Source organism: Lepidochelys kempii, chromosome 6 (assembly GCF_965140265.1).
Source record: "Lepidochelys kempii isolate rLepKem1 chromosome 6, rLepKem1.hap2, whole genome shotgun sequence".
Lineage (NCBI taxonomy): Eukaryota > Metazoa > Chordata > Testudines > Cheloniidae > Lepidochelys > Lepidochelys kempii.
The window spans coordinates 60483677-60508157 of record NC_133261.1 but is presented as its reverse complement, the minus strand read 5'-3'; the positions used below and the strand labels follow the sequence as shown (position 1 = coordinate 60508157).

At 50.9% G+C, this 24481-nt stretch overlaps 1 protein-coding gene across 9 annotated transcripts in view; it reads right to left on the bottom strand.

The window, feature by feature from the left end:
* The window catches only part of DGKZ (diacylglycerol kinase zeta), an 89245-nt gene extending 68014 nt beyond the window's left edge, over window positions 1-21231 (bottom strand). For 4 of the 9 annotated variants that reach the window (XM_073348180.1, XM_073348181.1, XM_073348187.1 and 1 more), the window contains exon 1: window positions 15103-15533. In XM_073348180.1, coding sequence (XP_073204281.1) covers window positions 15103-15260 — 158 coding nt within the window. In that variant the 5' untranslated portion in view covers window positions 15261-15533. Of the gene's footprint in view, window positions 1-15102; window positions 15534-21067 lie in introns of those variants that run through there. The other 5 variants (XM_073348189.1, XM_073348192.1, XM_073348191.1 and 2 more) reach the window with 3 other exon arrangements.
* Between the last annotated feature and the right edge of the window lie 3250 nt (window positions 21232-24481).

The following is a 24481-nucleotide window of genomic DNA, read 5'->3' as shown; positions in this document are numbered from 1 at the left end:
CCCATAGCCAATCAGCCACCAAGCCCAAAACACATGGGGCAAAGTCTGAAAATTTGCACTACTGACCCTCTGCATGGGATCCCTCAGCCTCTGGCCAGGAGGACTGGATGCCCTTCAGGTCACATCTCTAATTCCTGCACCCCTAGAAACACTGTGGGGATCTCAGGAACTGCGGGGGGCTGGGGGAGGGAGGGGGGGAAGAATTAGACCGTATCTCTTTTATATCCTCTTCCACCGATTCACAGGATCTGTATGACAGAGTAGCAGCTGTGTTAGTCTGTAGTCGCAAAAAGAAAAGGAGTACGTGTCTCTAAGGTGCCACAAGTACTCCTTTTCTTTTTACAGGATCTGTAGGCTCAACTCAGACAACAGAATAGATGCAGCAAATGACTTTCACCACCAGGTGGCAGCACTGCACTACAAGCAGCAAGAGTGCACAGGCCTGTGTCAATGTGCTTTAAACAGCTGCCTGTGTGTGACCCAGATACTTTTTAGCAAGGCTGAGGGAGGAGAGTCAGGTGATTGATCTAACAGCAGGAACTGTGCTCACCTCCCCCACCCTCCTGCCCACGGCACCACAGTGGCTCCTGTCCCTTGGCAGCCCTCAATCCAGCACCTTGGCTGCCAGTCACAGCTATTTATTTGAATTTCAAATAAATGACAGAGGCACCTGACAAACTTTGCGTGAACCAGCACGAAGCCTTGTTTAGTCAGGGCAGCTGGGAAAACAAGCCAAGATATTTGCACCCTGAATTCCACCATGGCTCAACCACGGACACCAGCCTTACGGAAAAGCAGTCGCACTTCCGACCAAGCCAAGGGGCAGTGGGAATGGCTTACTGGGCTTTCGGTCAGCAGTTCAAATCCAAACCAAATGAGTGGCCTGTGTGTGAAGTGAGTTAGTCACCACAGAAACTGCAGATGGAAAAGGGCCCATTTAGCCTGCTGCCTGCTCTCCACAGTATTCAAATTACAGTCAAAGTTTTCAGGCAGGTGACGGCCTGATGTCAGACATGTACAATTGGGTCCTTGCTGGAAGCCTCAGACAGGAGGTGTGACATCCCGCTGTCACCCTTTACTTCCCAGAGGGGGCGTGCAGGGCAGTGATGAGATGCACACACAGCACCCAAGTCGCCGATGAACAACACTGTCTATAAAAAGCCCCTACCTGGGCCAACAGTACCGATTACAAGCTCCAGCTGAATGACATATCCTTGAAATAAGGTGTATAAGGCAGCCCCAGCAAAGCCTGAGAGGGCCACAGGACCGCAATGCTGCCAACCTTAAAATGTGAAACTTGAATTGCCCTGCTGCTCCTCCCCATGTACCACACAGGCCAGCCCAGTGATACATCCCAGCCTCTCTCTCTCTTGGGCAGCCCACCAGCCCTCACCATAGGACACCACCAGCTCCTAGAGCCAGGGAGCCTCTGTGTGCCTCTCCCACTGATCTGATAACCACATGATCACCTATCTGATGGCAGTGTGCCCCTGATAACCATGCCCCCTATTGAAGGGAGAGAGGGACGCTCATGGGGAAGATCGCAAGAAAGGAGCCCTTGTCACATGCACCTGGAAAACATGGGACAGCAAGGCAAGGTGGGTGTGTTTGCTGGGGAAGAGGGATTACTCCAGTTACAAGAAGTACTATACCTAGATAGGTAGAAAGGCAGATGGATTTAAAGTGGAATTAGCTGGGTCTGGAAGAGCAATGACACCTGCAGGCCTATGTCCGCCAGCATCTAGCACAAGTGCGCAACAGCAAGAAACCAGCTCAACAAGTGTGTCCAAGCCCCTGGCCTAGGCCCTGCTGTCCCCTACACTGGGTGGATCTACTGCTCCACAGAGGAAAGGCAGGATGCTGGATCTCATCTCCTCCCTGATTAGCATCCCTCTTAGCCAGCTCCTACTGTGTTAACCCCCCTGCAAGCCCCAGTAAGACAGATCCCACTTCAACACTCAGAGAAAGTCACTGAGGGACCCCATACTAGTGGAGCAGCCCCTTAATCCTGCCATCTGCTAGCCCTTGAGAGGGGCAAAATCCATGGAGAACCTCCCATATTTTAACACAGTCAGCTGGCTGCCAAGTGCCTGCAGCAATGCTCCTGGGTGTGATGTGCTGTTTAATGGTGACCCCGGGTTTTGCAGTAAGAGGCTTACAGCAGAATCAGGGCAACTGAAGGCACTGACTATACGATAAGATACAAATAATCCGATTGAGAGAACTTTCACACAGAGCAGCCAGCACGTGGCCCAGCACATTCCCCTTCCCCTGAGGGCTACATGGGGAAGTTGGGTCCCAATCAGCATCTGCATGGACCCCCGCTCCTTGAGCGCTTCAGGGCTGATGTCTGTTGAGGCTTGAAATTCCTCACCCCACCAATGGAGCCAGACAACCTCCCCTAGGGGGAGAGGAGAATTCAGCTCCAGGCTCCAGACCCAGACTTCAGGAGAGGGAGGGGGAAGAGAGATATATGACCTAGGGGGAAGGGAAAGGGAGACTCCAAGAGCTGGAGCATCTACTCTACTGGATACATGCAGTGGAGCTGCACCTGGGCCATCTGTCACACTAGAGTTCAAGCAGCGGGTGAACAACAGGCTGTTTGTGGCACCAGCACTTCCCGTAGAGACAAGCTGCACCATAGTAGGGGAAACCCCCTGTGCAGTGAGGTGCTTTGTTAGCTTCCTGGGACAGAAGCCTATGGACTCATGTGACTTCCAGCACAGACTTGGTTTCCAAGCCCAGGACTGCCCCCAAGTAGCCGTCCTGGGAAGAGATGAACCTTGCATCCTGTGCTCCCTTGGAATGGACCTGGGGTGAAGCCTTGGCTGGAGTGCGAGGAAAAACTAACCCGGACCAGATTTCTGTGCCCCAAGAGAATGGCACCAGGGCAGCATTTATTGGAACACACCCAAACGTGGGGTTGCGACCACCTTCGCATTGTGACTCAAGTCTGCCATTAGCTGCTGCTCCATGCATAGTTTAAGCAGAGTAGTTTAACACCGCAGCAGTGAGGGTTACTGACAGTAGGGAACGTTCTGCAGGGCACTCGGAAGATCGGTTCAGTAGCCTTTGTAAGCATAGTGCAGCAGGCACAGGCATGCGCACGTGCCTGCACGAGCAGCTGGTGGGGATTAATCCGTGGTGTCTGACTATATTCAAACAAAACCGTGCTCCAGTACTACAGCACCATAGTCAGGTCTCACCTCCCAAACAGGAGAGCACACAACCTTCCACAAAGGTGAATGATGCTCAGTGTACCAGACCAACATCCAAATCATAGGGATGGACAAATAACTAAAGTTGCCTGCAAGGATCTGTCATCCCAGCAGATCCCTCATTGTGGGGAGAGGTGCAAACTTATTGCACACTCTCATCAGATGCAGAACTTCTGATCATAAACCAGAGGTGGAAACTGAGTCACAAAGCACATTCCAAACCTAGCAAGGAGCAACTGCAAAAAGCATAACAGGGAGAGACTGGCCAGGGTCTGCACATGAAGGAGCCAGAAAGTCCCCAGATGATCAGGGACAAAAGACTTAATCAAAAAGCAACGAGGAGGAGCTGGGCATGGACGAGGGAGAGTTGTATAGATGGAACCGAGCTACCTACCACTGGGCAGTAACCCCCAACATAGGGTGAAGCCCTGCCCTAGGCGGATTATGACACAGACCTGACAGCTCCACCTCCGTTACACACTGGTTGTGTTTGTATAGCTTGTCAAGCCAATGACATATAAACTGAATGCAGGCATTTCATATCAGCGTCTCGCTGAATATACCCAATACAGGGAGGAGAGGGAAAAAAATGCCTCTGCTTCCCATTCCCTTCTCCCACTGGACACTGGCTTTCAGCTCCCCTGAGTGAGGCAGTGGCCACCTACACAGCATGACCAGGCAGAATTTAATTTTTTATTAGCTGAATTTTGGCCTAGAGAAAGATGCCTGACTCAGAGCCCAGGAGACAGAGGCCTCTATTTCTCCCCAGACTGGGGACAGCACAGGAAGCAGACTTCACACACACCCAACTTTCTCCTTAGCCAGATCCAAACTCCACAGAAAGTCTCAGCATTCTACAGCTACTTCCGATCCATGCTGGAAAGTGTGAAATTGCTGCAGCTATCCATGTTGCTTGCTTTGATGTTGAACTCAGTATAATTTACGCTGTCCCCACACTTACGCTGTCCCCACACTTTCAGTAGACCATAGACTCATCTTGCTGTAGAGTTACAGTCCTACCACAGAGTCGCTGGCCCCTGTAAAGGAAGCATGTCCAGCCCTCCTGTGCCAAAATGGTTGCTCCCAGTTTGGCCAATTAAGAGGGTGGGGCAGCACCTGGGGGCTAAAAAAGGTCAGAAGTGACACCCCCGTGAATCAGAGCAGTGGGGAGGAGACTGGAGGAGGTCTCTAGGGAAAGATTTGCAGGTGCTTCCTGCAAAGAGGAAGGAATTATCAGGAATTAAAGCAGAGGGACTAACTGGCTGATCTTATAGACCCAAAGCCAGTGCTGGGAGGCTGAAAAGGGCTGAGGGGGAAAAAGCCAGGGAGAGGCTAACCAGCTGTTCTTCCTAAGCCAGAGAGCCAAGGCCAGAGAAGGCTGGAAAGAGATGAAGGTTGGGATCAGCAGTGGGAGATACCTGCTGGCTCTTGGAGCCGGACAGCTGGACCCAGAGGACTCAGGAAAGATGCTCCAAGGGTTCCTTCTGAAAATAGGAGTGCACTCCACTGGGAATGGCATCCTCATACAAAGACAGGAGAGGACTGACAGAGTCTGGGCATGGTTGAAGGTACTAGTCCTTCGTTGCTCTAGATACCACACACAAGATGACCTGAGTTTTAATGACTGCTTGTACTGGGGCAGCGCCTCTCCACCCCCACCATCCAGGGACCCTTAATCACTCCATCAATTCCTGTTCGTAGCACTTCTTCCCCCTCTCTCTGCCCGAGCTCCTGCCCTCCTTGCCAGGGAGGGACCCCTGTCCCTGCTGCCAGGGCCTATCCCTGCCCTGATGCCCAGCATTTCTGCCCCAATAGGGCCCATACCCACATTTCCAATGCCCAACAACCCTCCTGACATGGCCCGTACCAACACAAGTGAAGTTCTATGGCCTGTGTTACACAGGAGGTCAGACCAGTTGATCACAATGGTCCCTTCTGGCCTTGGACTCCATGAATCTAAGTGCCTCTAGCCGCACCCCATGCCCACAACACCAATATCCAACAAGTTTCCAATGCCCCTGGAATGAGAAACAGGCCCAGGCAGAAATGTTCCCCTTTGCACTCTAATGAAGGGCCCACTCCCGCAGGACAAAGGGTTAGTTGCCCTCCCCTGGATCTCGTCCCCTTGACTGGATTACAGAGTTTCCTGGAAGGCACATTCTGGCCCCTAATCAGATTAGGAGACCTGCCACCTTCTCCACAGCAGTGAGCATGGAGACACAGGCAGCCCACTGCTCTGACCTCTGCAGGGCAGCACAAGCAGGAGCTGTAGCTTGTCACCTCCCCCACTAAAACAGAAGTGTCAGCAGGAGAGGATTCAGAGCAGCAGCCCTGTTAGTCCGTATCCGCAAAAAGAAAAGGAGGACTCGTGGCACCTTAGAGACTAACCAATTTATTTGAGCATAAGCTTTCGTGAGCTACAGCTTACTTCATCGGATGCATACTGTGGAAAATAAAGTGGGGAGATTTATATACATAGAGAACATGAAACAATGGGTGTTACCATACAGACTGTAACGAGAGTGATCACTTAAGATGAGCTAGTACAGGCAGGAGAGCGGGGGTGGGGGAGGAGGAACCTTTTGCAGTTGACAAGAACGTCTGAGGAAGGGGGGAGGGAATAAACATGGGGAAATAGTTTTACTTTGTGTAATGACCCATCCACTCCCAGTCTCTATTCAAGACTAAGTTAATTGTATCCAGTTTGCAAATTAATTCCAATTCAGCAGTCTCTCCTTGGAGTCTGTTTCTGAAGTCTTTTTGTTGAAGAATTGCCACTTTTAGGTCTGTAATTGAGTGACCAGAGAGATTGAAGTGTTCTCTGACTGGTTTTTGAATGTTCTAAATCTTGACATCCAATTTGTGTCCATTTATTCTTTTACGTAGAGACTGTCCAGTTTGGCCGATGTACATGGCAGAGGGACATTGCTGGCACATGATGGCCTATATCACATTGGTAGATGTGCAGGTGAACGAGCCTCTGATAGTGTGGCTGATGTGATTAGGCCCTGTGATGATGTCCCCTGAATAGATATGTGGACACAGTTGGCAATGGGCTTTGTTGCAAGGACAGGTTCCTGGGTTAGTGGTTCTGTTCTGTGGTGTGTGGTTGCTGGTGAGTATTAGCTTCAGGTTGGGGGGCTGTCTGTAAGCAAGGACTGGCCTGTCTCCCAAGTTCTGTGAGAGCGATAGGTCGTCCTTCAGGATAGGTTGTAGATCCTTGATGATGCGTTGGAGAGGTTTTAGTTGGGGGCTGAAGGTGACAGCTAGTGGCGTTCTGTTATTTTCTTTGTTAGGCCTGTCTTGTAGTAGGTGACTTCTGGCTACTCTCCTGGCTCTGTCAATCTGTTTCTTCACTTCAGCAGGTGGGTATTGTAGTTGTAAGAATGCTTGAGAGAGACCTTGTAGGTGTTTGTCTCTGTCTGAGGCGTTGGTGCAAATGTGGTTGTATCGTAGAGCTTGGCTGTAGACAATGGATCATGTGGTGTGATCTGGGTGAAAGCTGGAGACATGTAGGTAGGAATAGCGGTCAGTAGGTTTCCAGTATAGGGTGGAGTTTATGTGACCATCGCTTATTAGCGCCATAGTGTCCAGGAAGTGGATCTCTTTTGTGGACTGGTCCAGGCTGAGGTTGATGGTGGGATGGAAATTGTTGAAATCATGGTGGAATTCCTCAAGGGCTTCTTTTCCATGGGTCCAGATGATGAAGATGTCATCAATGTAGTGCAAGTAGAGTAGGGACATTAGGGGACGAGAGCTGAGGAAGCGTTATTCTAAGTCAGCTATAAAAACGTTGGCATACTGTGGGGACATGCGGGTACCCATAGCAGTGCCGCTGATTTGAAGAAGCAGCTGCCCAAAACTCCTGCAGATACAGCTTAGCTCAGGAGCCCAGGCACTGGCTCCTGCACAGGCAAGCAAACAGCAAAGCCCTTCTTCCCGCCTATGCTCATTACCTGTGAAGTGAAAGGAACGGGAAGAACTGGAGGTTGAAGGTTTCACCATGGGTGGCTTCCTGGACCCCAGCTAGTGTGCGTGTGGGGGGGTGGGTGGGCAGGGGGGGTATCTTTTCCCACCCTCTGCTCAAGAGCCACATCCAGGTACAGCTGTGTCTGAAGTGATATATGCATGATATATGGAGATATATACACGGCCCCATGTACTACACCGCAGCAAACTGGGCCCATATTCTGTGGCAAGGCCCCCTGGTTTGTGACAAGAGCAACAGACTGAAAATTAAGTAGCAGATTTAGAAGAGTTCACATACAGAAAGGTAGTCAATTAAAGAGGACAGTGAACAATACAGCTAGTGCAATGGGAACTGGGGGAGGAGGAGACAGCCCAGCAGAGTACAGGCTACAGAGACTCCTCTCACACACCTCCACACATACATGAAACAAAGACACCAAGTTCCCAAACTGAGTAACATCTCAGAGAGGTGTAGGCGGGAGCTTGCTTTGGTTTCATGTTTGCCTGTATACTGCCCCACCCCACAGACCTTCCCTAGCATAACTGCTCCTCTCACCCCGTTCCCAGGGTCACAGTGTGATAGCACAGAGACAAGGGAAGGAGGTCAGCCAGACTCATACGACAAGCTAGCTGGCAGCTCCATCTACAACCCTGGACTGGGGCCTGTACTGCCATCACTGCTGATCATGAACATCCCCATGGTTTATAACTCTCAGTGTTTGGTTTGATCACCCTATTTACCTCCTCTCATGAAGAGCCCATTACACCCCATGGATGCGGCCCTATTTCAACTGCTCACCTATACGGAAAGGAAGGTTAGGAAAGGTTTAATCCCCATCACATGCAAACCCGCCCTACCCCCACCCCATGGGAGGGACTTCATTCTGATGGCTCACTTACAACGTGAGGAGTGGGGTAGCCAGAAAGGTGGTGGGGATTAAATTCCTTATCACCTGATCAGCTCCACTCTCTTCATCAGCCCAATTAAAAGAACTGCCCATCTGGGGCCCAGATGCATGCACCGTGCGCTTGTCTGTATCAATTCCAGAGCCAATTACTCCACCCTCCCTTTAAGACAATTACAAGATACAGAAATCAGCCTGGTCTCAGAATGCATGAACCGAACTTGCTGCAGTTGTGGCTTTCAGAGAAAGCTAGTGCCACTGCCTCTTCCGCCTACCAGGCCCAATCTCAGCTCTCCAGGGAGCACTTTATTAGAGGTGGCACCAAGTTCACAGGCATCACGTGCCACTGATGCCCGCTCTGGATCCCAGAGAAAAGAGTGGGAAGCAGGGGGAATGCCCTCACCGTTTGGATTTGTTGCCCCTCCAGTGACACTATTTTTATTAGAGCAGAGCGTGGCTGTAAGCAGCTTGGGCTACGCTGCAATCCACCCGCAGGATTCCATTGCAGTGAGGTAGTGGTGATACATCAGGTGTCAGCTATTTGGGTGGGCGGGTATCTGGGGCATACATGGCTGGTGAAGGCACATGCCAGGCAAAGGGCAGAGGGGCTGGCAATGGCTCAATCTCTCCTATACAGTATTGCCTGTAGATCCATGTACTCACTGCTTACCTGATTAAATGCAAGAAGGCTGTTGCCATGTCACCTGAGGCTACAAAGATCACCAGCTCAAGCTATAGTAAGCAATGTCAGGTCTGGGCAGTGCTAGGATGGGAGACTTTCAAGGAGCAGTCAGGTGCTTCAGAGCATGGTGTGGATGACTCAGCTGGGGGCGCCCTCCTATCTAAGTGAGGATTGACCCAAATGTTAGGGGTCATTGTGATTCTGGAGGGGACATCTTTCAGACAGGACATAAACCCAAATTTCTGATCACTTGTGGTCACAAAAGGTCCCTGTGGATTTAACCCCCATGTGCTGGCCACATTCCAGCCTAAGGGAGGTGTACGCTTCTCAGTCAATCACGGTTAGAAGGAAGCGCATACCAGGGATAAAGACTGTCCAGTACTATCCTCCCCAAAACACTGCCCCAAATACACCAAATGCCAGCCCCACCTCACTCCCAATCAAGTGGGACTCAAACCCATTTGCCACTCTGAAATTCAGATGGGAGCCGCTTGCATAGCAACTGAAGCAGCTCACAGCTGATGTCCTACACGGTACCCACACCCCACTCCAAGGATCACTGTACAAGGACTTTCCCTTTCTCCAAGGCCCATAAAGAATTCTAGCTACCCTATATTTTTCTGCAGTGCCCATGACTGAGGTTCTTAAGTGATGTATCCCCATCCAGAGGGGAACAACCTAGCACGGTACTTCTGCTGAAAGAAGAGGTACAAGAAAGGATACAGCCACCAGATTGCTGGACTAGATATTCCAGCAATGCTGGACAGTACAATGTGATGAGTATGCAGGACGTCCCTTCCCACACACACATACCCTACCTCTTTCTATACTGTCCTGTGTAACACTCCCACCCTCCTCATCACCTAGGGGTCCACACAGACACACACCTCACAGTTCTCTCCCTACAGATAATGTTGCACTTAAAACTGCAGTATATATACCCCCACAAGGGGGTACGTGTCCTTAAGAAGGAGAGGAGAGACTATCTAATCTTGGGAGAAGGACAGAGATGGCATCATGCACTGTGCCAGCCTCTGCTGCCAAATCTGAAACCGGAGCAGAAGGAAGCCAGCCCTGTGATGGAGTCACCTTGGCAACACGTCAGGCCTGCTCATATCAATATAAGGGCTGGCATGAGAGAAAGAGAGTAAAGAGGTTTCAGAGTAACAGCCGTGTTAGTCTGTATTCGCAAAAAGAAAAGGAGTACTTGTGGCACCTTAGAGACTAACCAATTTATTTGAGCATGAGCTTTCGTGAGCTACAGCTCACTTCATCGGATGCATACCGTGGAAACTGCAGCAGACTTTATATACACACACAGAATATGAAACAATACCTCCTCCCACCCCACTGTCCTGCTGGTAATAGCTTATCTAAAGTGATCATCAGGTTGGGCCATTTCCAGCACAAATCCAGGTTTTCTCACCCTCCACCCCCCCACACAAATTCACTCTCCTGCTGGTGATAGCCCATCCAAAGTGACAACTCTTTACACAATGTGCATGATAATCAAGTTGGGCCATTTCCTGCACAAATCCAGGTTCTCTCACCCCCTCACCCCCCTCCCAAAAACCACACACACAAACTCACTATCCTGCTGGTAATAGCTCATCCAAAGTGACCATTCTCCCTACAATGTGCATGATAATCAAGGTGGGCCATTTCCAGCACAAATCCAGGTTCTCTCACACACACCCCCACCCCCATACACACACAAACTCACTCTCCTGCTGGTAATAGCTCATCCAAACTTGCTTGCTTTTAAATCCAAGTTAAACCTGAACATCTGGGGGGGGGGGGGTAGGAAAAAACAAGAGGAAATAGGCTACCTTGCATAATGACTTAGCCACTCCCAGTCTCTATTTAAGCCTAAATTAATAGTATCCAATTTGCAAATGAATTCCAATTCAGCAGTTTCTCACTGGAGTCTGGATTTGAAGTTTTTTTGTTTTAAGATAGCGACCTTCATGTCTGTGATTGCGTGACCAGAGAGATTGAAGTGTTCTCCGACTGGTTTATGAATGTTATAATTCTTGACATCTGATTTGTGTCCATTTATTCTTTTACGTAGCTGACTGGAGCGTGTGCATCACAGAATGGGTGTACATCTCTTTGCCCCTCACTCACATGGGCATGGAACCTCAGCATGAGGCACTGCCAGGAGGATGGGAATCAAACAGTCTCCAGAACACTGAACAATGAGCTAGTGCCCCACAGCATTAAGGCTGGGGAGGAATGGGGCAAACACTGGAAGTCTGACAAATTCAGGTGAGTGATGGGGGAGGAAGCAGCACATGGGGCCTGTAGACAAGGAAAATGGGGTAAAAGCAAGCAAGCACCCCGGAGCCTCACAGCCCAGGGGACATCACAATCATTGCCTGAAGCGCCTGGTAGGCTTGCAGGCTTAATGCTCTGCAGGGGGCAGATGGCACTCATCTCCCAGGGGCTGCAGGATTGTTCTGTCACAGCCAGAGAGGAAAGGAGATGTTACTCAGTCAGCTCAGAGTGCAGAACCAGAGATGCCAGAGTCCCATATCTGCAGCAAAGAGGGCTGTGTGGGAGGATGATTCCCAGTTTTCCTTTACTCAATTTACATTCAGTGAGTCAAAGGAAACAGTGCTCAGAGAGATTCCAAACACATCACCGACCCCATCACCCTTGTGTCCAGCTCACCCCAGGCCACTTCACAGCGTAACCAGGCTCTTAACCTGTAAGGTTCTGCACCTGCCTCAACACTTCTGACATTACCAGGAAAAATAACCCTCACATACTCCCCTCACACAGTCAGCAGTTTCAGTTGTGGAGATGTCTCAGGACTGAAACAGTGGGGTGTGGGCAGGTGGTATGTCAGGATCAAGGGGCATTGTCAGAGCTGTATATGGGCTGCCCAGGACTGAAATAGCAGAGGCCAGGAACAAGGTGCATTTGATTCACATTGATTCACCACATATTACCTTGAATTATCTTGCAATGTGTGAACAGACTGGCAACCGCTTAGTAACACCCACCATACAGAGCACAGTGCAGCCTCCACACTGACCAGCATGATTACACACTGACTCAACCAGCTGTCACCACAACATCTGGTCCAGTCCTTTGCCACTGCATATTGTTCACTGCCTAATCAGACACTAGGCCGTTCTCTTGTGGGCAGGAGCCTCTAATTACATCTCTAGGACTGAAATTATGACCATCAGCCACCCACACAGAGCATCCCAGTCAGCCCAGTGAGGGTACATCTATGAAACACAGAATCCGTGGGTCCAAGGACAGCAGCCTGACCCTGCTTGCCAGGTGCACAGACCTACACAGCCCCTTCCCACACTCCCCAGCAAAGCAAGTGGTACTGATGCTACTTGCACAAAGAGGAAGCAGAGAGGCACATATCAGCTGGATTGAAGTAGTGGATTTCTGAAGAGCAGCTCCACAGCCGAAGGATGGAATGTGGCCCAGTGAGATGAAGGAGAAAGGAGTACAAGATACAGAGGAAGACATGGTGCCTGCTCCTATGGCTACAGCTATATTGCAAAACAAAACGAGACCAAACCTAACAACTCACCGCAGCGAATCTCAGAGCCCGGGTCAACTGACTCAGGTTCACACTAAAGGGCTCAAAATAGCAGTACAGTATCTATACCAGTGGTTCTCAAACATTTTTTTTTCCACGGACCACTTGAAAATTGCTGCGGGTCTCGGCGGACCACTTAATCTTTCCAAATATTGTTTGTACCATTAGCTAACTATTGTGAAGTGCTTTGGATAAAAGCGCTAGGTGAATAAACCTGAATAATAATTAATGGCTTTTTGTTCTACAAATAAAAGCACACAACTCATATTTTAATATCAGTAGTCTTACCTTTCTAACTAAATGGATGTGCCCTCTCTCCCCCACCGCGGCAGCCCTCGAGCTGGGTCTGGGAAGGAGGGGTTCTCTCCCTCTCTCCCACAACGCGGCAGCCCTCGAGCTGGGGCTGGGAAGGAGGGGGGGTCTCTCCGTGGCAACCACAGCCCTAGAGCTGGGGAAAGTCGCCTCTTTCTCTGGCCGCCGCAGCCCTGCATGTCCCATATTTCCCCCACCCCCTCTTCTCACCCCACTCCCCCCCCCACCTACCCCCCCATGCCTCACAAGGCCACCACCTCACCTTACATGTGCGTCTTCTCCAGGGTCCAGGTACCTAGTCGGTGCCACGCCTGCATGGCTCCACTAATAAGGTGGGTGGCCCTTCATTCTCTCACGTGTGGCTGGCCAGACATGCACCTTAGAGGGAACTATCTGCGGACCACCCGAATGGAGCTCGTGAACCACAGTTTGAGAACCTCTGATCTATACTGTACTATGGGTATCTATACTGCCATTTTGAGCCTTGTAGCACAAGGCTAAGTCAGCTGACCCAGGCTCTGAGACTCGCTGCTGTGGATTTCCCTCCCCGCACGGTGCAGACATACCCTAAGAGACCCAACCCTTCCTGGTCTGGAGATACCCCTGCCCCACAAGCACTAAGTAAAGACACAAACACTGGAGCAACAGGGAACCTGAAGAAACAGCTCCTTCTGGTCACCAGTCCCCATACTTCAATCCAGCTGATATGTGCCTCTCTGTTCATCTGAGATGCATATTGTCCCTAATACCAACTCCTGGGTTGCAACTCCCAACACACCTCTTTGATAGCCAAGCACTGTCTTCACTCCAGCTGTGCTCTTATCTCTAATTGGATAAGAGACTAGAAATAATGAAAATTTGTGGGGGGGAGGGGGGTTGTTTTTGGTTTTTTTTAAAACAGTGAAGGTAATTAACCATTGGAACAATTTACCAACGGTTTTTGTGAATTCTTCACCACTGACAATGCTTAAACCAAGACTGGATGTTTTTCTAAAAGCTCTGCTCCAGGAATTATTTAGGGGAAGTTCTATGGCCTGTGTTACACAGGAGGTCAGGCTAGATGGCCACAATGGTCCCTTCTGGCCTTACTAACTATGAACAGTCCTGCTTCCTCTCAGACCTCCAGGGCAGGCTGATCCAGTGCAATTTAAGGAGAGGATGGGACAGGGGCTTTATATCTATGAGCTGCTAGACTCTCCACATAAGCCCACACATGGAACCTCTTCCACTGGTTTTGCAGGGAGAATTCCCAATCTGATTATTTAGTATTTCTATTACATTAGCACCCAGAAGCTCCAGTCAGGATCAGGTCCCCATTGTGCTTGGCACTGTACATACACAAACAGTACAAAGACATGGTCCCTGCTCCAAAGAAGCATACAGCCTAAATTCTACAGGAATCAGCAAACGGCAGGAAGTGTGAACCAGCAACAACATGGCTCAAGTTCACTCACTAGAGGGTGAGCGGTACTATCTGAGGGTCCCAGGAGCAAAGGAAAGGCGTGTCTGGGGGAAATGGACCGTGTACGAATAATAGGGAGTTTCTTGCCTCAGATCACCTCCCACCGCAGCAAAAAACAGACCAATGGTCTATCTAGCCTCCTCTTTTATTTCCAACAGCCAAAAGCTAGTTTTATGACACTGTACGCTTGGATTTCTTGCTGACCCCACCTAGTGATCAACCGATGCCCTGAAGTATGAGGATCAATACCCCTTGCATTCGTACAAAAGCCAATGTCACTGCTGTTACACTACTGGGCTTTTTCTTTTCCTGACTCCATAATATATTGCAGCATTGAGTTCCGAAGTTTAACCATATAGTAAGCAGCAAAATAAAGAAGTCCAATGGCAAACATGAGGGAAGGGGAAAGAGGTGTTGGGCCTGACTTGTGAAGTTCTTTGGAAACGCTAAACTGTAGTTTGTTCTCTCCAAACTCTACATAATAACTCCCCCACCCTGCAAGTTGCAGCATCAGGAATATGACTGTAAAGACTTGGGCCTTGTCTACACTAGAAAGCCCTAGGTATATTAACAAACCCTTCCAGCAGAGATGCAGCTTACACCAGCAAGAGTTCTTTTGCCAGTACAGCTCAAGCCAGCCCCCCGAAATGAAATAAGCGATACTGGCAAAAAGTACCTTTCTGCTGGTATAATGTGGCTGAGGCTTTTGCAGGCATTGCTGCACTCGTTAGTACCCACAAAACTTAAGTGTAGTTAGACGCGAAGACCAGAGCCTAGAAGGAGCGAGCTCTGGGCAGGAGCACCGCAGGCACCTGTGCTCGGGCAAGTCCGGCTAGGGCGCCCTCAGGATCCTGAGCCAGCGCCCACGTTAAGACGCAGCTGCAGGCAAGCGGCCCCGGGGACAGGCCGGCCGCGAGCGCTGCAGCCCCTGGCTACCTGCCCCACGCCCCCATTCCCCAAGGGCGCGCGGGCCCCGCGCCGCTCACCTGCGCCCGAAGATCCTGAGCCCCGTGAACCTCTTGCTGCTGTGCCTGCGCCCCGGCGCGGGGCCCTTCTCCGGCTCCAGCGAGACCTCCGAGCTGCTGGAGGACGGGGAGCTGGAGGCGCGGGCCCCCGCGCAGCCCTCCTGCTCCCGCGGCTCCATGACCCGTGGCGGACCCGGCCCAGGGGCTCTGCGCTCACCCGCCGCCGGGAGCCCCTGTCATACCCGTGGGTGCCGGCGGCCAGCGGGAGCCCCCCGCCCATGCGGGGCGGCGGCGGCGGCGGCAGGAGCAGCGCGCCGGAGGCAGCCCGGCCCCGCGCCTGGCCCAGGGGCTGGGAGAGCACGGCGCGCGCCCCGCAGGCAGCCCGGCTCATGCCCCAGCCGCGGGCGCGTCCCCGCGGGCAGCCGGCCCCAGCCGCGGGCGCGTCCCCGCGGGCAGCCGGAGCGATGCAGGAAGAGGCAGCGTGGAGCGGCGCAAGGTAGCGCCCGAGGACCCCGATAGCTGCCCGCGCCGCTGCCTCCGCGCCGCAACGCCGAGCCGGCAGCCCCACCTGCCGCCCGAGCCCCGCACTGCAGCCAGCCGGCGGGGCGCGCGCCGGCCTCCAGGCGGGGCCGGGCTGCGAAGCGGGGCGATGCGGCGCGGGGGCAGCCGGTGCAGAGCCCCCGGGGAGGGGACAGCCCCGCTCTGGAGCCGCCGCTTCCCGGTCGGGCCCCTCAGGGCCAGCGAGCTGCTGGAAGGAGCTCGGGGCCCCACGCCACCGCATCGCCCGCCGCCGCCCCCCTCCCTCCCGCTTCCACGCTGGACAGTTCCCCGGGGCACTGGGCCCCCTACTCTGGGGGGACCAGCGCACACCAACAGCGTAGGGCAGGAAGGGAGGGAAATGACTCTAGCCAGCGGAAACTGCCGGGGGGGAATGAAAGAGGCCACCTGGATTTGACTGAGACCCTGGGGAGAGAGCGCTGTGGGATCCTTCATGACCACAGGTGGACAAGACCCCGCCGGTCGGGCTCATCCAAAATATGGCTCCTGCACAGTGCAGGGGGACTACTTTGGTGCCGACTGTGCATAGAGTGCCATCTGCCGAAGCACTAACGCCCTGGGGATGTTCCTTGGAGGTCTGCCATCTAAATACTGACCGGAACTGACCCTGTTTAGCTTGAATTAAGGTTCTACTGATGTGAGCTTCCTCAGAGCAGTGCCTTGTTGGTGCCAACACAAAGACTCTCCCGACAGTGCCTTAGTCATGTTTGGATTGGTTCATCTGCAGCAAAGCCACATCCTGCCAACCCTTTCACTTTCATGCAATTGTCTCAACACCTTATTTGTCTTAGTGCTTTAAAGAAGCCTTACTTTATCTGACACCAAATCAACCTCATATGACAACAGTTAACACCTCTTAGCCAAAACGTTGCCTCACAGGGACAAAACTCAGTGCCACTGATCCACATTAGAATGAGGATGGTGTCATTCTGGTTAAGGAAGAGTTAACTAGGACTCCAGTAGCACAAGCTTCCACACAGCACTGCCAGTCAATGCCATCTGTGACTCTAGCTGAGTGAACTTCCTTGCTGTAGTGCCCTGTTTATATCCTAGATTTCAGGTCACCATCGCCCCAAGCAAGTCAGAGGCTGAGCTCCAACCTCATCCATTCTGTGTAAATGCCACCTTGGCTTCAGCTGGCTGTCCATGTCTCAGAAATGCTTTAGCAAGACCTCCCAACTTACCAGGCAGCAAGAAAGTGTTATCCAGGGACAGCCTTCATTCCATAGACTTGGTTCCCCCCTGCGAAGCTGCTACTGCTGCTCACCTTTGGATCAGTAGCCTGCAAGCAACTCACACAGCAAGACACAGATAGCCACACTGGTAGATGCTTGAGTGGTGAAGCCTTACTGGAATGGGAGCTGGTATCAATAGGAGCAGGTAGCTTTGAAATGAACCCATTCCAGCTCACAGCATACTTGGAGGGGCAAGGATGTTTCAGGACCTGTCCCAAGGGCCACCCCATGCCTGATTCCTGTGGCTACTACTGTTATTGGCCTATGGGCCATAGCAAGGTGTTTACACAGCAAAGGGAGGAGGAGGAGACGAACTAGTGCTGACCACTTATCCAGTACTTCTGTGATGGCGTGTTCATCCCACACCACCCCTGAAGGAGTTAAAATGGCTCAGAAGGATCTACCTGCCAGGATGGGCTGCATCGGGTGACTTATACGCTGGATATACAGCCCTCATTGAATCTGAAGCCCAGCAAGGCAGGAAGAGGAGAGCAGAAAGGGGCTGCTCCAGGGGGAAGAGAGTCAGCGGTCACTCTCAGGATTGAGAGAAAGGAGTAGGAAGAAGTCTAGGGGAAACAACAGCAAGGCTGAAGTTATCTGGATCTTAGCTGCTGATTGTAGGGTCCCTAGGCTGGAACCCAGTGTAGAAGGTGGGCCTGGGTTCCCTACCAGTCACTGCGGGAGTGGCACGGACAAGATACTGGACTTTGAAGATTGCCTGAGGCAGTTTGTTTACAGAGACTGATATTCCAAAAGGGGGAAAAACTATCGTGACTTGGCCAGACGGCCAAGCGATGAAGAGACAGCGCTGAAGTGTGTGGCGTACGAGAGAGGCCCCAGAATGAAAGACCGGGACAAAGGGCAGAGAAACCACAAGACAAAGTGTCAAACCAGTGGCGAGCCACAAAGAGGTGCCCTAGCAGTGAGTGGCGGGAACCCTGTGACAACCTTCCATTGTTAAAATTCTCTGCAGACACTACTAACTCCTGAAGCCTCACAATCCCTCTGCCAAGAGGGCCAGGACCATGTCCCCCATGTTACAGATGGGAAAACAGAGGCAGAGAGGGGAAGAGACCTGCTAAGATCATGTAGGGCACCATTGTCAGGGCCAGAATTAAAACTCAAGAGATCCAGTCCCTCAACTGTGTGTTCAGCACCTTAGAGTGCAGGGACCTCTATGTGCTGAGCCCCCTCCCAGTGCAGCCTGTCAGCTCAGGAAGTAAAGTAGTGTCGCTCACACTCCCTCTCTCAGCAGGAAGCTGCTGCCCAAACTCAAAAACAAGAGAGCTTCCCCTTCCCTCTTTTGTTACACTCACAGTAGCATCCTGTTTAAAATTGGACTGTGAGCCCTTCTGGGCAGCATTGTGTTAAATGTAGTGTCCAGCTCAATGATGCCCAATGCTGATTAGGGCCTCTGGATACACATAACGATGATAATAAAATCAAAGCAAAGGGCAAGTGAGGCCAGATTCTTGACTGTGCATCTCCCCAAAGGAACCATCTGAATTTTCCCTGGGTGTGTCCCCAACAGCTGTTTAGGCCCTAAAATCAGCTCCCTTGGCACACAGCAATTCAGGAAAGCCCCAGAGACATGGCAGGGACTGTCCTTAAAAGCGACCCCATGCTCCCTGTCCACTTCTCTCTTTATCCCCCACGTGCCACACAGAGACCTGGACACATTAGTTCTCAAGTTCCTCAGCAGACGGATGATTCCAGGAAAGGCAGAAGCCAGGCGGGTTGCTTATTTCCTTGTCCAAACCACCACACAGGCAGCAATATGTTCCTGTGACAAACAGTGAGCATTATTCCCCCACCCCCAGTATTCTCTAGCCTAGCAGCATGTTGTGGCCATATCATACGTGCTAAATGGCAAGATCTTTGCAAGAAGCAGAGAGCTGTAAAATTACATCACTCACCATGCTCTGCTCTCCAGCACTATTTGCCCCCTTTGCACCAAGCTCCAGCAATATCCTGTGCACAAGTTCTGAATTGCAGTGTCTCTTATTCTGTATGGCTAGAAAGACCTGTTACATCACCTACTCCAGCCTTGTGCATGCAGGATTGTTACCTGCTGCTTGGCCAGCCCTAGCCACATGCTCCTGTTTTCTGTGGAAGAATGGGCAGCAACACCACAGACACAGGATGGGCTAGTAGCCAAACAGGCTTCCTCCCATTCTGCACCTAAGCTTGTGGGAACAGGATCTCAGGGCAGCCCAAGAGCTTGCTGGAAACTCCCCTTACTACATTCTCCATTATTACTGATTTCAGGTCACTGCATTTTATTCAGAGTCAAAATCCCTCCCCATCTCCTTGGTGGTTGGGAATGAGAGACCAGCCCAGCTAATGCTTACCCCAGGGAGAGACATAGGCTGAGCTCACATAGCTGCCTCAGAAACTATCATTCCCCCAGACTGCCCTCCCTCAGCATCTCCTACCCCCACAACCTTTCAGGCTCCAAGCCCCTTCCTTTTGCTGCCTCACTCATACACCCACAATTCAAGCCTATAACTCTCAACTGTCAGAACAAGCAGTAGCAACGCTACTAAAAGGTCAGACGCAGACCCCAGGGTTGCTGCAGAGCTGGAGACAGCATCTCCCCAGGACGGGGTTGTACAGTGGACTTGGGTTTAATCCCCTCTATCCATTTCCAAGTCAGCGTCAAGCTTATTCCACACATCGAAGGTCTTTCTGTTTTCTCCCAGGTGCTCAAATGTTTTCCTCATGAACTTTGAAATAGCAAGTAGGGCTGTCAAGCAATTAAAAAATTAATCGTGATTAATCACACTGTTAAACAATAAAGAATACCATTTATTTAAATATTTTTGGATGTTTTCTACATTTTCAAATATATTGATTTCAGTTACAACACAGAATAAAAAGTGTGCAGTCCTCTCTTTATATTTATTTTTTATCACAAATATTTCCACTGTAACAAAACAAAAGAAATAGTATTTTTCAATTCACCTCAGACAAGTACTCCAGTGCAATCTCTTTATTGTGAAAGTGTAACTCACAAATGTAGATTTTTTTTGTTACATAACTGCACTCAAAAGCAAAACAATATAAAACTTTAGAGGTTACAAGTCAACTCAGTCCTACTTCTTGTTCACCCAATCACTAAGACAAACAAGTTTTATTTTATTTATCATTTTACAGTGCAATATTTGTAATAAAAATAATAATATAATGTGAGCAGTGTACACTTTGTATTTTATGTTGTAATAGAAATCAATATATTTGAAAAGGTAGAAAAACATCCAAAATATTTAATACATTTCAATTGGTATTCGATTGTTTAACTGCAATTAATCACCGTTAATTTTTTTAAGTTAATTGTGTGAGTTAACTGCGATTAATCAACAGCCCTAATCGAAAGCTTTAAACGTGCTGGCCTGCTCCGTAGATCAACATCCCTGAGGACACACCGAGGTTGTTAGTCTCTAAGGCGCCACAAATCCTCCTTTTATTTTTGCGAATACAGACTAACACGCCTGCTACTCTGAAACCGAGGTTTTAGAGTTAGGTTTAATAATGGAGATGTTGATTTCACCAAGGAAACCTGTTTCCTGGCAATTGGAGCTGCCAATCCTTTTTGCACAGAAAGAAAGTAACTTTGGAAGTGAGGTAGGGCCCTATGAGCTCAGTGTCTCTCCCTGAATTAGGCAAAGTCAGGCTGAGGGCTCAGTGTGTAAAGGCTGGAAGAGGAAGATCCCCTCCTAGAGATGAGGGTGAGGGGTAGGTTTGTCATTGTGGGCCAGGCACCCCTGGGAAATGCTTAGTCTGGGTGTCCCCACAACCTTTTCTAGGCAGGAGTTAAGGAGCCTCATCCACAACCCATTTCCAGCAGACTCGGGGGTTCAGGGGGAGGGCAGACAGTCTTATGACCCTCTCCCCCACCCCTTTCCCAGCAGGACACATGACATGCTCCATGTGCTAATGGAATCAGATGCAGGAACAAACTGACTACATAGGTAGACACCCATTGAATGTTAGAGCCAGGAAATCTCAATACCCGACCACAGGCATTGGGATAAGGGAAGGGGATTACAGGCAAGGATCTGGGAACACGGCAAGCCCCAAAGAAACCTTCCCCCTCAAGGTAAGATATAAGTGGCTGCTGTCAGCATTAGAAGCAGAGGGCATCGGCCCAGCAAGCAAGAGAAAATGAGCAGAGACCCAGGCACAGTGGGTACCTTGTATCTGTGGCCTCTGGTAGGCTTTGGGGGACGTCCCATGACTGGTGCCGCCACATCTGCTGCAGTGCAGGCAGGTGCTCCTCACAGCAGCCTGGCTTCACTCTCCTGCTTCCCCCTGTGGTTGAGTTTTGGAGTCATTCCACGGGCAGGTTCTTGCCAGCTCTCTGCCATCAGAATCGTAGGGGACTAGTGGCTTTGTTCATTCTCTTCACCTGGTTCCTCTTTCTGCACTTCCTGAAAGCGCAGCTAAAGCTGTTGCTTCACCTCGCTAAACAATGCTCCAGCACCGGACAGCCCACACCATAAGCTAAGTTCCTTTGCAGAGCTGGGATGCCCAGAAGCCTGTCCAGAGAAGCCTCTACTCCATCCCAGGCAAGAGGAAACAAGCCCTGGTACACAGGACTCTGGGATGGAGAAAGGGCAAAGCACCTCAGATCAGCCAGACACCCCAAAAGAGGCAGCCTCAGTAGCAAATGCACTGAATGGCACCCCAGGCCACCGCCTGCCTGGACTCAGGATTGACTGAGACACAGTAGGTAGCCCACAATACATGCTGTAGGGACAGTTGTATTCCCCATGCTTGGGAACGTTTCATCTATCCAGGTTCTTATATCGCACCCACCAGTGGGATCCCAGCACCTTTCAGATCCAGTAAATTTCACCACAAATTAAGGGACCAACAAAACAAGAAAGCACAAGAGTAAAGTCTCCAAGGCAGAGCATAGGGTGTCTCTCTCCCCCCCATCATACAGTCATATAAAATGGCAGCTGCTCAAGACAGGCAGAGAGAGACCTGAGGTATTTAAAGGGACAGTACACAGAAAAACTCATAGCTGTCACAAGCACAGCTACTCAATCCGTCTTATTGCAGCTACCCCATTCTCACTCCAAAACAGCACTAAATAACACTGAGCCAGTCTCTGGCAGTGGCAGTGTGATGTTATTGACAGAATCTATAACCGTATAGATCACTGTTGCAACCACTGTTATATATTTACAGCAAATATTGTACAAAGGTTGTCGTGGGACGGTTATGATTTGCTGGTTATAATTATGCTATCTGTATATGTGTATTGTTTTTGTAGTTGAAGTTATGAATATTGGCTCTATACTGTCTGTATTTCAAACTTATGCTATGCTTCTGGGTGATACCCCAGACAAGTTGGTGTCAGCTCTGCCTACCCTGCTTGATGGCCCATTAAGGACCATCAGCCATACAATTGACCCACTGAGAGACAGCAGACACACCTTGTGACTCAGCAAGGTATGCAGGGACCTGCCTGTGGACAGAACTCTAAGGTTTTTCTATGCCATGTGCTGGATAGGGTGTCCTTAGGACAAAGAAAGCAAAGACCACATGGCAAGAGACTATAAAAGGCTGATGCCTCATCTCCATCTTGTCTTCAATCCTGCTTCTTGCCTCTGGAGGGTCTTTGCTACAAACTGAAGCTCTGAACAAAGGACTGAAAGACCCATCCCAGCTGTGGATGTACTCCAGAGACTTGATTTGAACCTGCAGTTTATTCCATCGCTGCTGCAAGCCTGAACCAAGAACTTTGCCATTATTCTATGTAATTGATTCCATTTAACCAGTTCTAGCTCTCATCTATATCTTTTTCCTTTTATGAATAAACCTTTAGATTTTAGATTCTAAAGGATTGGCAACAGCATGATTTGTGGGTAAGATCTAATTTGCATATTGAACTGCGTCGGGGGCTTGGTCCTTTGGGATCGGGAGAACCTTTTTTCTTTTACTGGGGTATTGGTTTTCATAACCATTCATCCCCATAATGAGTGGCACTGGTGGTGATACTAGGAAACTGGAATGTCTAAGGAAATTGCTTGTGTGACTTGTGGTTAGCCAGTGGGGTAAAACTGAAGTCTTCTCTGTTTGGCTGGCTTGGTTTGCCTTGGTGTGCAAAGGAACCCCAGCCTTGGGCTGTAACTGCCCTGCTTTAAGCAATTTGTCCTGAATTGGTACTCTCAGTTGGGTCCCACCAAAGCCAACATCGTTACAGTAGCATAGGCAGTTGAGAAGAAAGCCGGGAAAAACAAGCTACAGACCTCGTGGAAATGGCAAAAGCACATTCTGTTATGAGACTGATATGTCTGAACATGTCTATTATGATGACTGAACATACCTAAACTCACAGCCAGCACCTGCGTCAGCAGGGAAAAGCGAGACTGCCTGGTGTAATGTGGTGGGAGCTAGACAAGAATGAGCACTTTTACAAGCACATGGATACTCAGCTTAGTCTGAATCTGCTCAGGCTTTAGGAAACCTTTAGATCTCACCAGACATGCCCAGAGGCTCAACACAGCCCATACCTGCTGAATACAGTTACAAGGTGTACTCCTGGGGGAATTCTGTGCCACTGCGCACATGCAGAATTTATGTCCCCCACAGATTTCTTTGCTTCCCCGCAGAAAAATGACTTTCTGACAGGGAAGCAAGGGGAAGCCACAAGAGTGCTCACGCGACCCTCCCCAGGGATATGTTTCGGGTATCCAGGGCACCCAGCAGAGAGGTAAATCACTGTGGTGCAGGCAGCAGGATGGAGGAAGACTCAGCTCCCTAACCTGCTCGGCTCAGCTGCTAGTCCTGGTTGAGCTGGGGAGGACGGGACTTCCTCTTCCCCCACCCCCAGATTTCTCCCCCAGCTGCAGGAAGCTCTGTAAACTCCCCACCACCACCCTGATTCCTGCACCCATTGCCCCTCAGCTTCAGGGAGAGGGATCCCTGTACAGGGAGCTGCTCCCGCACCCACCTAACCCCTGTGCAGCCAGAACCCCTCATACCCAGACCCTCCTGCCGATCCTCACCCCCACCCCGCCACACTCAGAACCTCCACGATGAGCCCCACTCCTCCAGCACCTGGACAACCCTGACAAGCGACCCGCACCCAGATCACCACCCCCCTAAGCCCCAATCAGTCGCATCTGGATCCCCACCACACTAAGCCACACCCCCCCGGCACCTGGACCCCCCCGAACCTCCCACACCCAGACCCCCCTGCCAAGCTCTATCCCCTCACACACATCCAGACCCCCCCCGCTGAGCCCCAACCACCTTCACCTGGACCCCCCTGCACAGTCCCATTACCGTTGCACCCAGAACCCCCCAATAAGCCCCTGTGCATCCAGATCCACCCCGCACCTGGATCTCCCATTGAGCTGCCCACACCCAGATTACCCCACACAGAACCCTCTCAATCCACAGCAGGATCCCCCCACACTAAGGATCCTGACTTGATGAGTCCTCCTGCCCACACCTGGTGTACCTAGCACAGAGGAGGGGGCGTGTTTCTGGGGCAGGCCCAGTCCTTGTGCTGTGTCAGGGTTGGGTGCAGCCTCCCCACTGAGTCTGTGTCCAGGGTGGCGGGGGAGCTGCACAGTGATCTCCCAGCTCTG